At 26.8% G+C, this 15,320-nt stretch overlaps 1 protein-coding gene across 4 annotated transcripts in view; it reads left to right on the top strand.

Moving 5' to 3' along the window:
• The window catches only part of LOC107438609 (GRIP and coiled-coil domain-containing protein 2), a 60,822-nt gene that overhangs the window by 44,332 nt on the left and 1,170 nt on the right, over positions 1–15,320 (top strand). For all 4 annotated transcript variants that reach the window (XM_016050927.3, XM_043040530.2, XM_071178658.1 and 1 more), the window contains exons 12-21: positions 18–197; positions 667–794; positions 1,693–1,815; positions 3,837–3,939; positions 6,902–7,093; positions 7,420–7,458; positions 9,011–9,089; positions 10,825–10,913; positions 12,608–12,751; positions 12,871–12,979. In XM_016050927.3, coding sequence (XP_015906413.1) covers positions 18–197; positions 667–794; positions 1,693–1,815; positions 3,837–3,939; positions 6,902–7,093; positions 7,420–7,458; positions 9,011–9,089; positions 10,825–10,913; positions 12,608–12,751; positions 12,871–12,979 — 1,186 coding nt within the window. The remainder of the gene's footprint in view (positions 1–17; positions 198–666; positions 795–1,692; positions 1,816–3,836; positions 3,940–6,901; positions 7,094–7,419; positions 7,459–9,010; positions 9,090–10,824; positions 10,914–12,607; positions 12,752–12,870; positions 12,980–15,320) is intronic.

The raw sequence follows: 15,320 nt of genomic DNA on the forward strand, positions 1-15,320 counted from the left end.
AAATGCTTTTTCTTCAGTTACAGTTATCTGAGTCATCTTCCGAAATTCAGCATTTAAAAGAAATGCTCAAAACATCATCAGAAAATAATCAACGAATTGTACGCTCCCTTGAATCCAAAATTGCTATTCACCAACAAGACAAAATTTCTTCTGACAGAGAAGTTGAAGCTATCAAACAAGAATTTGAAAATTATAAGGTCATTAATTACTCATTGTCAATTAATTATAAAATAAAAAAATGAATTTATATGACTGCTTTTGTTAAATCTACATGTCTTTCAAAAGTTTTCCTTTCTTCTGGAATAGTTAATTTTTTGGTCTCCTTTTTACCTCACTATTGTGACAGCTATAATTTATTTGATGAGATTAAGGAAATTTTTTTTTAAAAATTGCGAATTTATAAAAGAATTATAAATCTGACAAGGAATCTTTTAATTTAGTTTTAAACCAGATTATACTCCTTATAGATATTGATAAAAAATTCCCCTAAGGAATTTAACTATTTTTAAAATTTTCGTAGATAAGAAAAATAATATATAACTGTACGAACTCTCGATACTGATTCGCTGAACAGATTAACTAGTTGTTAAGTCTGTTTATTTTCAGATGAATATAATGTGTTTCTCTTATTTACCTATTAAATTTTCATTATTCAACATGTTGTAGGTTCGAGTTCATAGCGTGTTAAGACAACAAAAATCGGGAACTCCATCAGTTTCACCCATTGACTCGGATCTGAAGGAAAAGCTTGAGACAATAGTAGACAAACTAAAAATACAAGTGAAGGATCTAAAGTAAGGATTAAAATTTCCATTCAGTGTATACATATTTTTTTCTTTTTTTTTTCCTCTTGCATAATACGGCAGCACATTTTGAGCTTTTTTTGTAGACTGCTTCATTAGAAAAAGAAAATAGGAAATAGTTATAGAAAGCCTGATAGTATGAAGTGTAAAATTTATATTTAGGTTAATTATATCCATCTTAAATAGAAAAATATTTCTTATTAATTTTTTAACATGGAAGTCCCTGTTTTTGTTGCTCATTCCAGTGAACTCCCTCTGTTTTCACAGCAAATTTTATCTGGCCATTCATTTTTATATGGATACTTACACTGCATTGGTGAAATCAATACTTCTGTGTTTTGTGCCCTTTGAGCAAAAATATTTATTTCTTATATCTGATGAACTTTTAAACTTTTTTTATAACTTTCATGCCTAGCAATTAGTCTTAAATAGTCATTGCTTATTTAATACACTTAAAAAAATCTTCTTTCAATACTATGGGGAAGAAATATGACCATGGGGCAATTCCACAAGTTACAAGTATCATATTTGCCGACTTTAAAAACACGTAACTCAGTTTAAAAGAGGAATAAAAACATTTCAATAGTTTTTATTAAAATGACTCTTTGAGTCAGCATTTACACTTACTCTAATTTTTAGTAATTTATATTTGTATTAAAAAAATTTAAAAACTGTCTGTTGTAGATGTAACACAGTATGTCACATCTGTAACAGACAATTTTTAAACAAAAATTTTAAATTTCTAAAAATAATAAAAATTAAGTAAGGAATAAATGTTTCAAAAATATATTTATTAAAAATGTTGTGTGATATAGATCTAATCTACATAAACAGTAATATATAATTTTTGTTTATATAATTTGTCTTCTGAATCTTTTAATTATTTTAGTGAAAAATTAACTGCTGTGTCACTAGAGCATGAGACTCTACAAGAAGAATATGAAAATCTTTTACAGAGGTATAATAAAGCTATGGATGAAAAAGCAAAAAAGGACTCTGAATGGCATTCTAGGTATTTTATGAAGGATTTTAAATTTCATTCATAAAAGAAGGATCAGTAAATTTATGTTGCACTTATTTAAAAAGATTTGTTATCGCCAATTTATAAACTTTGGATTTTCATATTTTTAAAATTATTATCAAAAATATGTACATTTGGAATAATGTATTTGGTATATTGGTATTTTCCTTTTCAACTGAAAATTTTTTTATTTAATTGTTTATTGATAAACTATAGCGAATAATAACTGAAATCTTAATACAAATATATCTCAAAAATCTGAAGATTAAATTTCATTTTTTTTTGTGTGATGAGTCATGGGGTAAATGACAATTTGAGGTTTATTATTGTGTATTGAAATTAATTATAATACATTAAAATGTTGATAAAATTGTTAATTATTTTTGTATGACATTCACAAAAATTAAGTGTGTGGCCCATTTCTTTTGTTCTTATAAAGGGTTGGTCTTACTGTCAACAATGCATTTAAAAAGAAACTAATTAAATATTTGTCTTATAACAAATACAAGACTGGTGTTATTTTAACGAATCAAATACATTGAAGTATTAGTGTTGTAATATTGTGTAAGAGGTGACCATTCTTAAACTTTCTGTTTATTTCTCTTAATAAAAATTCATTTATTGCCTATATATTTATGCATATATTGTACTAACAAATTTTTAAATTAAAATACCAACCATTTTCATTCATTTTTAAGACATATCCAAGGTAAATGTTTCATTGTTAAAGATAAACAAATAATGCAAAGAAACTTATTATTGAAGACTTTAATATTTTGGTTTCATCAGTGAGGAACACATCTAGGAAACATTTATTTTTATTAATAAATTTTAGTACTTATCTCTCCAATGTTTTAAATCTGAAACCATCTCAAAAGACTCTTAGGTTAACCAATGATGTAAATACGTCTTTCTTATGGAATCAATTTTTTTCCTCTCACAGTTTAACACATGCAGAAATTTCAAATTTTCAATTGTTTTTAAATTGTAAAAATTTTAATACCTTATAAAAAATTTTGTGAGGGCCATATTGAAAGCCCTCCAATTTAGATACCCCCACTCCTGTTTTTCAAAGAAATGTCAAAGCTTTAGTACCAAACATCTACTAACAAAACTTCATTGTGGCCACTAAGATCACAATGATATGTGTCTTTTTTTTATCACAGGTGTGACATGATATAACTAAATACCAGGAACTGAAATCATGAAATATTTTATATCAGTTTTAACTCAAAATTTAATTGAATTAAGATATTTGAGTGTTAGTCTCCTCTTTCAAATGTAAACTTTTATGTAGAAAAATTTTTGCTGATGTATAACTCTTGTTTTCCACATAGTGGTACAAATGCTATATATAAAAAGAAATGTTTTTATATTAAAAAAAAATATTTATTTATTAATTTCAAATGGTAGAGATGAATTGACATGTTAAAAAGCAAAAACATAGGAACAAAACAAGAAAGTAAAAGTGGAATGGTGTTCTGTCGAAGATCTCTCCACACTTTGGTTTTTACCCTTTCTGATAATTGGTGATGGAAATCCCCATTGTGTTTTGATCTAACAATCCTTTTTAAAGTTGAAAAGGGGACTGGGCTGCTAAGAGCCTGGAGAATTCTTGTGCCTCGCTTTGCCAAAACATTAGCCCTCTCATTTCCTGCAATATCACAGTGCCCGGGAATCCATTGTAGGGCTGCAGTTTTACCAAATTGGTGGAGTTTATGTATCGCATCCTGACATTTTAGAACGTCGCAAGTGGAAGGGCAATACATAGATTCAATCGAGCAAAGCACCGCCTTCGAGTCTGAAAGGATAACTACATTTGAAAAAGACTCAATAAAACAAAAAAGCTGTTCGAGAGCAATACAGATAGCATTGCTCTCGGGCAGCTTTTTTAAAAAAATATTCTGATGTTGTTTTTTCCTGAACTCTTTATCTTTCCTATTAATGTCAGCCTGCTTTTGAGTTTAAATTTTATATTATTTCACTAATATTCAAGATTCTCTATTTATTAGATTGGAACAATTGAATACTGAAAAGAATCAATTGCGAATAGCACAAGAAAATTTATCTTCTCAACATTTACTTCAAAATGAAATGTTAGTTTCAACTTATAAGGTAATATAATCATTTTATTTCTTTTAAGAATAAATTTGAAGAAAAAAATGTTTACATAACCTTATCTATGTTTTTAATTTTCTAATTATGTGAGGGGTAATAGTGACTCAGAGTAAAAAAGCCTGTAAATTTTATATGCGAAAAATATTTATATGTCATTTATGTTTCATATTTAGCGTAATTTTTTAAACTGAGATTTAAAATTAAATTACCAACCAATGAAGAATATCACACCTTGATAGTGACTAATTTAAGAGAAAACTTATTTCTCATGAGAATCGTAATATTGGATTTTGAAATCATGCAAATATGATTCGCGAGATTGGATTTCTGAAATGTAAAAATACAGTTCAATTTGTGATGTTGAATTTTTAAATCGCTTGAATACGAATTGCGATACATAGCTTTTGAATTGTTTATGAACTAAACTTGCAGGTTCTTTTTCAAATTTCCATAATGTAAAATAGATTTCACACTAAACTTTCCGTCGCAGAAAACAAATTTGGTTATTCCACATACTTATGCCACATCACAAACAAGAAACAAAAATATAAAGAAATAATAGTAAATTACATCATTCAAAAACCGCTCCGCTACCTCCAAAACATTCCGATCCTCCCCATCTCCTCTATTATTCAATTCTTATGTTTTTGTTGCTATCTCGTAGGGCCATATTGAGGTGTCAAACCTTACAGTATGTATACGAAAATAGGTGGTTGATATTACAAAGGGTAAATCTGAGTCACAATATTGGATTCTAAAACTGCATGAATGCAAATCGCGACATTGAATTTAAACTGTTAGGTGGTTCATACTGTTAGCATACAAACCTTACAGTATGAATATGAAAATTAGTGGTTGATATTACAAAGGGTAAATATGAGTCACAATATTGGATTCTAAAAATGCATGAATGCAAATCGCGACATTGAATTTAAACTCTTTTGAATATGAATCACGAAATTGGATTTTAGAAATGGATGCATTCGAATTGCGATATTGATTTTTTAAATATGCAAGTACAAATCGGAATATCATATTTTTAAATTCCATGAATATGAATCACGTTATAGATGCATTTATCCAAATCCCTTTGTCTATTTATCCAAAATGCTAACTGTCATCAGTATCATAATCTAATTTGAGTTATTTCTTTTGACTTAAGTAATCAATGCAAGGTTTAACAACAATAGGTAAACAATGCAATTGCTAACTTTGTTAAAGAATAAATTTTTTTTTCATGGCAACAGGTCAAGAAAAATTTTACTGAACATTTTTGTATTACTAGGTATACTAGGGGAGTTTGATAAAATTCTGCAATTTTCCCCATTTATAATAAATCTCTCCTAAAGGTTGTGAAAAAATGAAGTTGACTAGGGAGAAACATATCTTGAAGATTAGAAAGTATTTTCTTATAAGTATTTTCTGTAATTAAATGAACCTATAAATCTTTTTTTTATCAAAAACAAGTATGTTATGGTTATACTCAAAAAATCACCTATATTCCCAAAGCAGCTCATGCATATCATAAAAGGCTACTAAAATTAGTACCCAGTGTCTGGAAGTATAACCAGGCACCCTGCCCCTGGGGATTATATCAGGAGACTGGTCCTCCAGGTTGGGGGCTGGGCATATGGTTTAACTTTGAACTGTACAAGATTTATAAAAACCCTGATTTTATTAAATACATAAAAATGAATTGGATGACCCACGTGATTCGAATGTGCGATGACAATACAATAAAGAAGATATTGCTTTTTAGACCAACTGGAACAAGAAAGCAGGTAAGGCAGAATTAAAGAATTAGAGATCAAAGATAAATCAGAAGTAAATACGGAGAAATCTTCAGAGGATGGCATTGGCCCACATTGAGCTGTCTGGCCAACTATGATGATGATGATAATTAAAATATTTCTATGAATAGTTTGATTTACATAGTGATTTAGCAGCTTTATTAATGATTTTTTTAAAATTATGATACTGGTTATAACACTAAGAATTTCCATTAGTGATGAGTGGAAACTCTTTTTTTAAAGTTCAAGAATGAGATCAGTAAGATTTTTTTTAACCCAAGCCAAAGATTTATTATGGTAGAAAAAAAAAATTCACATATAGCCAAAACTTGTAAGGTTTGAGAGAAGAGAGGCTAAATAAAATACATTATTGAGATTACTTATTTACAAATTGATTTTTGTATATTTGTTTAGTTTGAAATTATACGAAAACTTCATAATAAGCTGAGCCCCGAGTCCTTTCGATTGTAAAGGCAGCTTTCAGATAATATACTGATAACTGTGTTGGACTGAGTCTGTATTATATCTAGTTCCCATGTTCCTTAAAAATTAAGTTTCAGGATTTAGTTTTCACTTCTAAATTTACAAATTCACTGAAAGCTACTGAGTTATTTAAGCAGTGATGTGTTTTCTTTAAAATGGAAGCTTACCTTTCCATATTATTCTTGTGTTTATTGTATATTCACCTCAAATTTCATAGCTGTAAATGTCACATTTAACATACATATTTAAAAACAAATACATTGATTTTCATACACTCTTGTTTTGTGCAGAAATTGTGGTAGATAATATGTGTTACTTGTTTGCTACTCTTGGAGATTCAAGACTAACACATATAGGCTAGCCAACCAGTTTGTGGTGGTCAACTTGTTTAATTTGTGATTGAAAAAATTAACATTTATTTTTATTTATTAAAGTTCCTTTCACATTAGGCACATTGAGTGTAAATTAATTTTATGTATTAATCAAGTTTTGATTATGCTTTGTCAAATTTTAAAATCATTTTTAAATAAAATTTGGTCGTATTGTTTCTGTTTTGTTATGAGATGTTTTCCTATAATTTTTTGCTTTTATCTCATAATTGTTGTAAAGTACAGTATTAAATACATATCTAGAATGTATATATTCAGTTTTAAATATTGATATTTCTTCTTTTCTTTTTAATCCAGAAACAAATCAAAATAATGAGTGAGGAACACAAGCATACTATAAATGAACTGCAAAAACAGCTTGAATCTTCTGATCTTGAAATCTCCAGACTACAGAGAGATCAACAAAAGAGCTATGGGACACCGGCATCTTCATGCAATGAAACTCCACTACCATTTGATATTCTCTCTCAAGAGAGACAAGAAGGAGAGGTTCATATAAAAACAATTTCCTTATTTCTTTTCTTAATTTATCTTATTTCTTAAAATTTCCTTAATTCTTTTATGTAATTGAAGTTGTTACTGCCAAGCTCCTGTAATGCTTAAATTTGTTTCTTTTTTTTTTTAGATATAATTTTTTTAAATATTTATTTATAATTTTTGTTGTCTTATTGTAAATTACTCTTACTAAATAGTTATAAATGTATACTAACTTTTTACTATAAATATGATATTTAAATCTTTTTCTTCACATTTTTGTTTTAAACTCACTGATTTGAGATGAATAATATATTCTATTTATTTATTTATTTTTATAGGGTTCAGAGTGTACTGATGATGTGAGCACTCCTATTCATGTAATTAAACATTTTCTATGTTTCTTTATATAGCCATATTCATTTTTTATTATAATAACAGTTTTTTTATATTACAAAGTTGTCATATGTCCAGTCATAATTATGTAACCACATCCTATTTTTGAAACCAATGGGTGACAACGAATCACAGGTGGCAGCATTAGCAGTAGAGATTATAAAGTGTGTGAGGTGTTTATAAGAGGTTTTAAAGTTTTTTTCATCAAGTAATTTTTTTTTCTAACAATGATCATGGTGAAAAATGCCTTATTCACCAAATTTTGATGCCCACTAAAGTGTAGGTAAACTCTGAAGTCAGATTTGAGTATTCAATTATTGATTAACTTTAGCATTTTATACTGCATGCAAACTTTTCCTGTAAACAAATTGTGTTTTAAATACAGTAGTGTGCCGATTATCCGTAACCATCAAGACCAAGTTTTAACGTTTATAAATAAAAAAAATTTCTACAAAATTATGCATAGAAATTATTACCTGTTAAATTGTTTTCCAAATTAGAGTAGAGCACCGATTACCTGGACCAATTGCGGCCAAAACCCATCCGGGTAACAACAAATTTGTATAATTATACAACTTTTATGAAGGAAAAAGCTATGAGAATGCTGAGTAACTTTCTTTTAAATTTTTTTCAGGCTTTAGAAGGACAATTATAGTGATGCCTATTGTAAAATATTAAGAGATAGTGTGTTTTAAAGTCTTAACCTTTTTTTAAATTTATTTTCTACTCCAATTCTTGAATAAAGGAGAAACGTCTTTCCTTGCTAGAAACTACCTATTACCCACATTGAAACTGTGTGAGAAAAAAATGTTAGATTCTGTTAAAGATCCCCAAGTGTCAAAAGAAATCATTTTTCAACCTTTTCAGATATTTTGAAAATAGAGAAACGTTTTTGAGAAAATTGGTGAAAAACAAGTGATCCTTGAAGGTTCCATGAAATTGAACAATACTCTAACTCTTCTTTTGGATAATCAGCACTCTCTACTGTATAATTAAAATACATCTTACTTTTGTTGCAGAAAAAAGTTTTAAAATTTCATTTTTGTTTACTCGGAACATCTGCTCTTGCACCTTAGAGCTCAAAGGTCAAGAAAACTGAAATGGGCACAGTATGCCTTGGCCCTCTATGGGCTGTTCCGCCACTGAGTTTAGTTTTACTTTTGAACAAATAATTTCATAAATGGCAATGCATTTTTCTATTCATTATTTAACTTTATTTTTTAGGGACTAAATCATTTTCTGTTAATCAAGTTTTATAAGTTTGTTTTGTGTAAAATATATTATTGTTTGTGCATTTATCTATAGAAGTTTTCAAAAGTGCTGCCTAACCAATAAAATTTTTATGTATTATATGCATTTATAGGATAATCTCATGACTATAAATCTTAACCTTGAAAAAAGTTGCAAATATCTTTGATAGAATAAATGCTTTTTGCTATCCAAATTAATTTTGCAATTTGTATTCAAAATCCTTTTTTTAAATGAAAGTTTATTACATGTTAAATTTGCTTTATTAATCTTTACATATTTTTTTAGCCATTATCTTTGAGTACTATTCCAACTTCTGGTTTCTTGCCCTTTGAAAAGTTATTGCAGACATCTCTTGAACCAGGAAGTAATAAAATGTTATATATATATTCTGATTCATGTCATAAAATGTTTCTATTGCACATTTTTCATAGATTTTGGCTTATTAAAATATATTAACAGCTTTTTAAATTTCGCTTTTATGCTTAAAAAAGTATGTTAAAAAAAAGTATAACTGTTAAATGATACTTATTTAGAATTTAGCATCATACATAAATTTACTTTTTTAAATGTTCTATTCTATTTGATATTCTTCTTCTTATTGTTTATCGATAATCCTGTAATGATAAATATCGCTTTGATCATTTAATATTTTATTGCTTTTGGGAGTTATATCCTATGTTCTATCTTTATCTGTCAAAGCTATTACATATTATTGCTTCTTTGCATTTAGGAAATGAATGTTGTTTGTTTCAAATTTCATTTATTATATATACTCAAGGAGTTTGTTGTTATTTATTTATTTATTTTAAAAATTTTGCAGATTTGCTTTCCTGTATAAATATTAACCAGTTTTTGATTTTAGTTGTCCTTGTCCCTTTTTATTACTTTATAATTAATTCCTGAATTTCATTGCTTGAATTATTCGAACATTACTTTATAAGTAGATAAAATCTTTTATTCATCAACATGATTTTGAATGTTAAAAACTTTCTTTTCAATATTGTAGCCTGAAAGTTTATTGAAATATTAGAAAGTCAAAAAACAACAACGTTCTTAAAGAAGAGAAAGAAAACTTTTTCCTTTCAAATTTTTATTGATATAATTTCAGAAATGGATAAATAGTTGGTTAATTATGTTAGTTAAGTAATTTTTCATTTATTTTGTGATAAACTTGTTCAAAAGGGAATATCTTTTGTAAAGTTGTGGCTTATGGAACAAAATACATATATGTGTGTATGTGATATGAAACTACTCTTAAATATATTTCCAAACAATAATTTAAGCCAATTTAATATTATATAAAATGTATGAATTTTATCCGAATGTATGTAATTGTAAAGTAAGTACCTGAATGTTTTACCAATAAAAATAACTCGTAACCGCACTATCTATGCAGTTTTTTTTATTGGACTCACTACCTTAATAAGACTTAATTTTGGGGGCCTAAAGACTTAATTTGCATATTATAATTGTACTACTTACCTTTCTTAGTATAATTAACTTTTGAAAATGATTGAAGCAAAACCAAAATATTCTTATATGTTAAAAATCAATATATTGGAAACTGAAACCCAAACTCTTATTATTGATCTTAATTTAAACCAAAAACCTTGTATGAATTTTTTTTCTTCTTGTTAAGATATGATTTAGTTCTTATTGTCAATATTTAGTTGTATTTCTTTCAACTTTTCTGAAATGAGAAAAACCTATGATATTTATGTGTTTTAAATGAAGAAAAAAATCTTCTTTTTTTTAATGTTTAATGGAAATTCATCCATTAATCTTTTTGTTTAAATGTTTCAGTTTGCTTTCTGAATTGTTTCTTTAATTATATATTGATTCAAGACAAATAAAAATTTAGTAAAAAAGTTATTTAAAGATTTACTAATTTATTAAAGATTTCAAACTAAATTTTTAACAGCCATGAAAAACACATTTGAAAAGTTCTTAAAAGGACCTTGAATTTTAATATAAGTTAGAGTGAGAACCCTATATTAGAACTGTTAATTTGTACTTTTCATTTTACTAAGTTTAGTGTATTTTTATTGTTCAATTAAATTTTTCGTTTATATTCAATTATAAACTTTCTTATTTTATAGCTCCCATTAACTTCATGCAATGTAATGATTGTGAAAAACTTATTTCTGATTTAAATGTTGCAAATAAGAAGATTGATCATCTTAGTGAAGTAAGCAGCCCAACTATGTTTTCTTTTTAGAAAATAAGAAAAGAAAATCTTGCTTGCATAATTTATTTACAGAATATTTTCATATTTCATAATATTAGTTAATTCATAACATTATTAATTATATTATTAATAAATTAATTCATAAAAATATAATTCATTATAATTTTATCATATTCTTGCCAATTTTTAAGTTTTGTTAATTATGGAGAATAAATATTTATTGAAAGAAGTGATACAAATCCTAACCTGATTGTTTTTCACACAAGATTCAAAACAGATGCATTTATTATTAATTCTTTAAAAATTCTCAGTTATCAATATTTAAGAGCTTATTAAAAATAAATTTTAAAATTAAGCTTTTTGCCTTATTTTTTTCGTAAAGTTAAGTTTGTGAACTGAATAAATTTGTAAATGTATTTTCTATTCATTTTTTCAGTTGCCATTGATGAAAAAAAGGAAAATTAAAACACTATCCATATATTGGGTGTGACAAGCATTAGACGTCTAAATTAAATCTCTTGTAAAATTAACATGATATTCAGATGTACAAAATTCATTTCCTTTTTAGCATAATTTTAATTTTAAAAATTGGGTAATAAACCTTAAAATTGTAAAATATGAAAGTGGTCTAAAAATTGAATAGTTCTGTTATTTATAACTTTCTTATATTATATGTTTGAATCGTTAATTTAAAATGAACCAGAAAAAATAATGGTCTTCAAAATTAAAATATTATTATATAAATACTATAATTTAATACCTATCTGAGGTTGCTTTAAATTTTATAAAATTAATTTATTTTTACTTTACCTCACTTATTTTTGCATGTCAAAACCACTAGTAGTAAGTGATGATATTCTATCATATGATTTATTTCATTGAATATATCCATTTAATCCTTTCCTTAATTCGGTAGTTTTCATGGATTTGTGTTTTTTCCCCATACCATTTCCTGTTTCAATCCTCCCAAAGCTTTTGATTTCTCTAAAAAAATTTAATCCACAATTGCAACTTTGTTCATGTGTGGCTAGAATTTCTCACCTTCCTATAACACATTTATTTTTCTTCAAATTTAAATTATGAAATTATACCAAAAAAAATTGTATATTTGTGTCACTGTCATGCTGGAAGTTATAATATTTAAAGCAGTTATCAAATAACAATATATGTTACACATAATTAATTTTTGCCCAAACTTAAAAACTTTTAAGCACAATTATATATATGTATATATGAATAATTGTATAAAATTATATATATATATGAAGTTAGTTGTAAATTGTGGTGGAAAAAATTATTCTAAATTTAATTTATTAACTCAATAATTAAATCTCAACTCCTTTTATTAACTCTATAATGCTAAATTAGAAAATTTATTACCTCACCGAATATCCAAATAGTCCAAAAGTTTGCAAGTATGTATTTGACAATTAAAAGTTTGATTTCAATAAGTATTTATTATAATTTTTAAAAGAGTGCTTTTTACATGTTTTAATATTATAATGATTCTCATTTTATGATTCTGACTGATTTTATAATCATAGCATTTATCTAGTGGTTGTTATTATATATCATTTACATTTCTATTTAAGAAATGATAATTTGTATGTAAATATAAAATCTCTTGTTTTCCTTTTGTTTATTTATTAACATTTAATTTTTATATCAGTTAGTGATAATATTTATACTTTCAGGTTCTGAATGAAAGTGAAAGTACGAATTTACGCATGAGTGAACAAGTACGTGTTCTGAAAGAAGAAGTCCGACGATTGGAAAGAAACAAAGAGAGGGAAGAACATGCTGAAAATTTAGAATATTTAAAAAACATTTTTATTAAAGTATGAAATATATTTCATATTTGACTTCATATACTCATACACTTCATATTTAAAGTTTTCTTTTTAAATGTTGATCATGTGGCTAATATTTGGAAATTTTTATTTTTTGATTTTTTCAGTTTTCCACTCTGCAGGCAAGTGCTGAGAAGGCAATGCTAATACCAGTTTTGACAACAATGTTAAAGTTAAGTCCATCCGAACAGCAACAACTGAAAAATATTGCTGGTGGTAAGTTCTTTTATTTTTTTTATTTCACTTTCTTTTTTGTAATGTTTTTAAATTGAATAAATATAAAGAGAAGAGTATAAAATTTTATTTTGATATTAATAAGATGCTTTCTAAGATTTTGTATATATATAACATAATAAATAAATACAAAAAAACACGTAGAAAATTAAGGAAAACAATAAGTTTCATTTATGGCGCATAAGCTGCAAATCCGGAAAATAAAAGATGTAATCTTTTCATCAGCCCACACGATTATATCCGCAAAAAAAAGAGTGCATTCTAATATTATATCAATATAGCCAAAGCAAAATATATCAGTACAATAGTGTGAGGAGCAGTCAAAAAATTTTTACAAAAATTATAACAAATTTGTTATTTATTGTGTTCTACTTTATTTGTTGTAATTTTTTTGTAAAATTGCTTGAGTGCTATATATTTTGCTTTGGCTATATTGATATAATATTAGAAAGCACTCTTTTTTGCCGATATAATCGTGTGGGCTGATGAAAAGATTATATGAACCTTCATTTTAGATATTACACACACACACATATATATATATATATATATATTTAACAAAAGCTCATTTATACACGATTCACACAGACTCAGTTTTTGAACCACACAGGTTTGCTTATACATTTCCAACTGCCTCTTCCTTTGCATCGAAATAGTGCTAACGGTTTAATTACGGAGGGAGCGACATCTATTAGTCTTTGTTGGTTTTCTCTTACAGAGGTTGTTTCGTTTGTCACACACACACACACATATATATATATACTTAACCCTTTCAGACAGAGATTTTTTTTGCAGCACAATGTTTTTTTTTTCCATTCATAATATTACGAATAAGTTTTTTTTTAAAAATCTGGACTCACTTTTTGCAGTTAAGCCGTGAGACATTGATGTCCCTTTAGCCTTTTTGAGTGACTAATTACAAATGGAACTTGACTACTGAGATATATATAGTTTGCCTATAGTAAGAACTTTCCTTGCCTCAAAGTCTTAGGTTGTCTGTTGCTAGGGAAACATGAATAGCGCATTTCAGAGAGGGGAGCTTCGATAATAGGTTATTAAGGAAGTTTACCAGATTGACTGACTCCAGCTGCCAGTCGCAGACTTATTTAATCTGATTTAAGAACATTTTTAGGAGGGCGCATGGATATTTCTTTCTTGAAATGATACTCTTTACCCAATTAATTGCTATTTTGAAGTAAAAAAAAAAGAAAGAAAACAAAAAAATATGTTCAAATAATGTACAAAAAATATGTACAAAAAAATATGTTGTATATATATGAAAGAAAGAAAAAAACATATTCTAACATTAATGGAAGGTAATGAAAGTTTGTTATTTTTTCACTTCATGCTTGTTTCTGACTATTTACGCTATTTATTATGAATATTCATTGATTTTCAGATGGATTAATTTCTTAATTTACATATTTTTTTAAAGCAGTTAACTTTTTTTATTAGTTGAATTTTCTGGTAAAAGTGAAACGCTTAAACTTATTTATTTTGTTTTTATCATTTAAATTGTTAATATAATGTTAATAAATTAAAGTTTTGCTCGAGATAGAAACAATTCATGTTATCTATGCCGGAGAAAAAAAAGTTAAAGGATGAAAAATCAAAGGAAAAAAAGCTTAATAAAAATATAAATTTTTTGAAAAACTTTTCTGAAATAGAAACTTTTATAAAAAAAAGAGATTAAAAAAAGGTTGAACGCTCTAAACAATGTTCCAGATGCGAATATTCATTTCTCTTCAATCTCTAAGGGTAACACAATAGGCTGAAGTAAATTATTCCTTTTCTCACGCTAACCAGAGCCAAAACCTGTCCTTAATAGTGACACCACACTCCTATTTGAAATAGTTATTCCTTGTAACCATAATCACTGTCACAGATCCAGAAGAAGCTAGGGAAGTTCGTACTATAGACAAAGTATTCATCCCAAGTCGTAAACATAAAGTTGTTTTTGTTTTCATATGATAAACTTTTAAAATCAGTCAAATTATGTTTCAAAACAATAATAATATCAAAACAATGTAAAGAATAATACTTATATCAAAACATTGTAAAGAATAATACTTATATCACTATTTCTTAGCTTTATTTCAGTTATTTTTTAACATAAAATGATGCATGAATCTTCACAAATATGTGATTTTGTCAAAGCTATGTCGTCAAGACAGTTTTGCAAATGCAGCCAACCACCTAAGTAGAAGGATGGAAGTTCAAAAGATTGTAATACGCGAATTTAATGTTAAAATGGGTTCTATTTAGTCCAACAGTCTACTTAGGATATATATGTCCTTAAGTTTCAAGAGGGTCAAACTGGTTT

The sequence above is a fragment of the Parasteatoda tepidariorum genome, chromosome 3, assembly GCF_043381705.1.
Source record: "Parasteatoda tepidariorum isolate YZ-2023 chromosome 3, CAS_Ptep_4.0, whole genome shotgun sequence".
Lineage (NCBI taxonomy): Eukaryota > Metazoa > Arthropoda > Arachnida > Araneae > Theridiidae > Parasteatoda > Parasteatoda tepidariorum.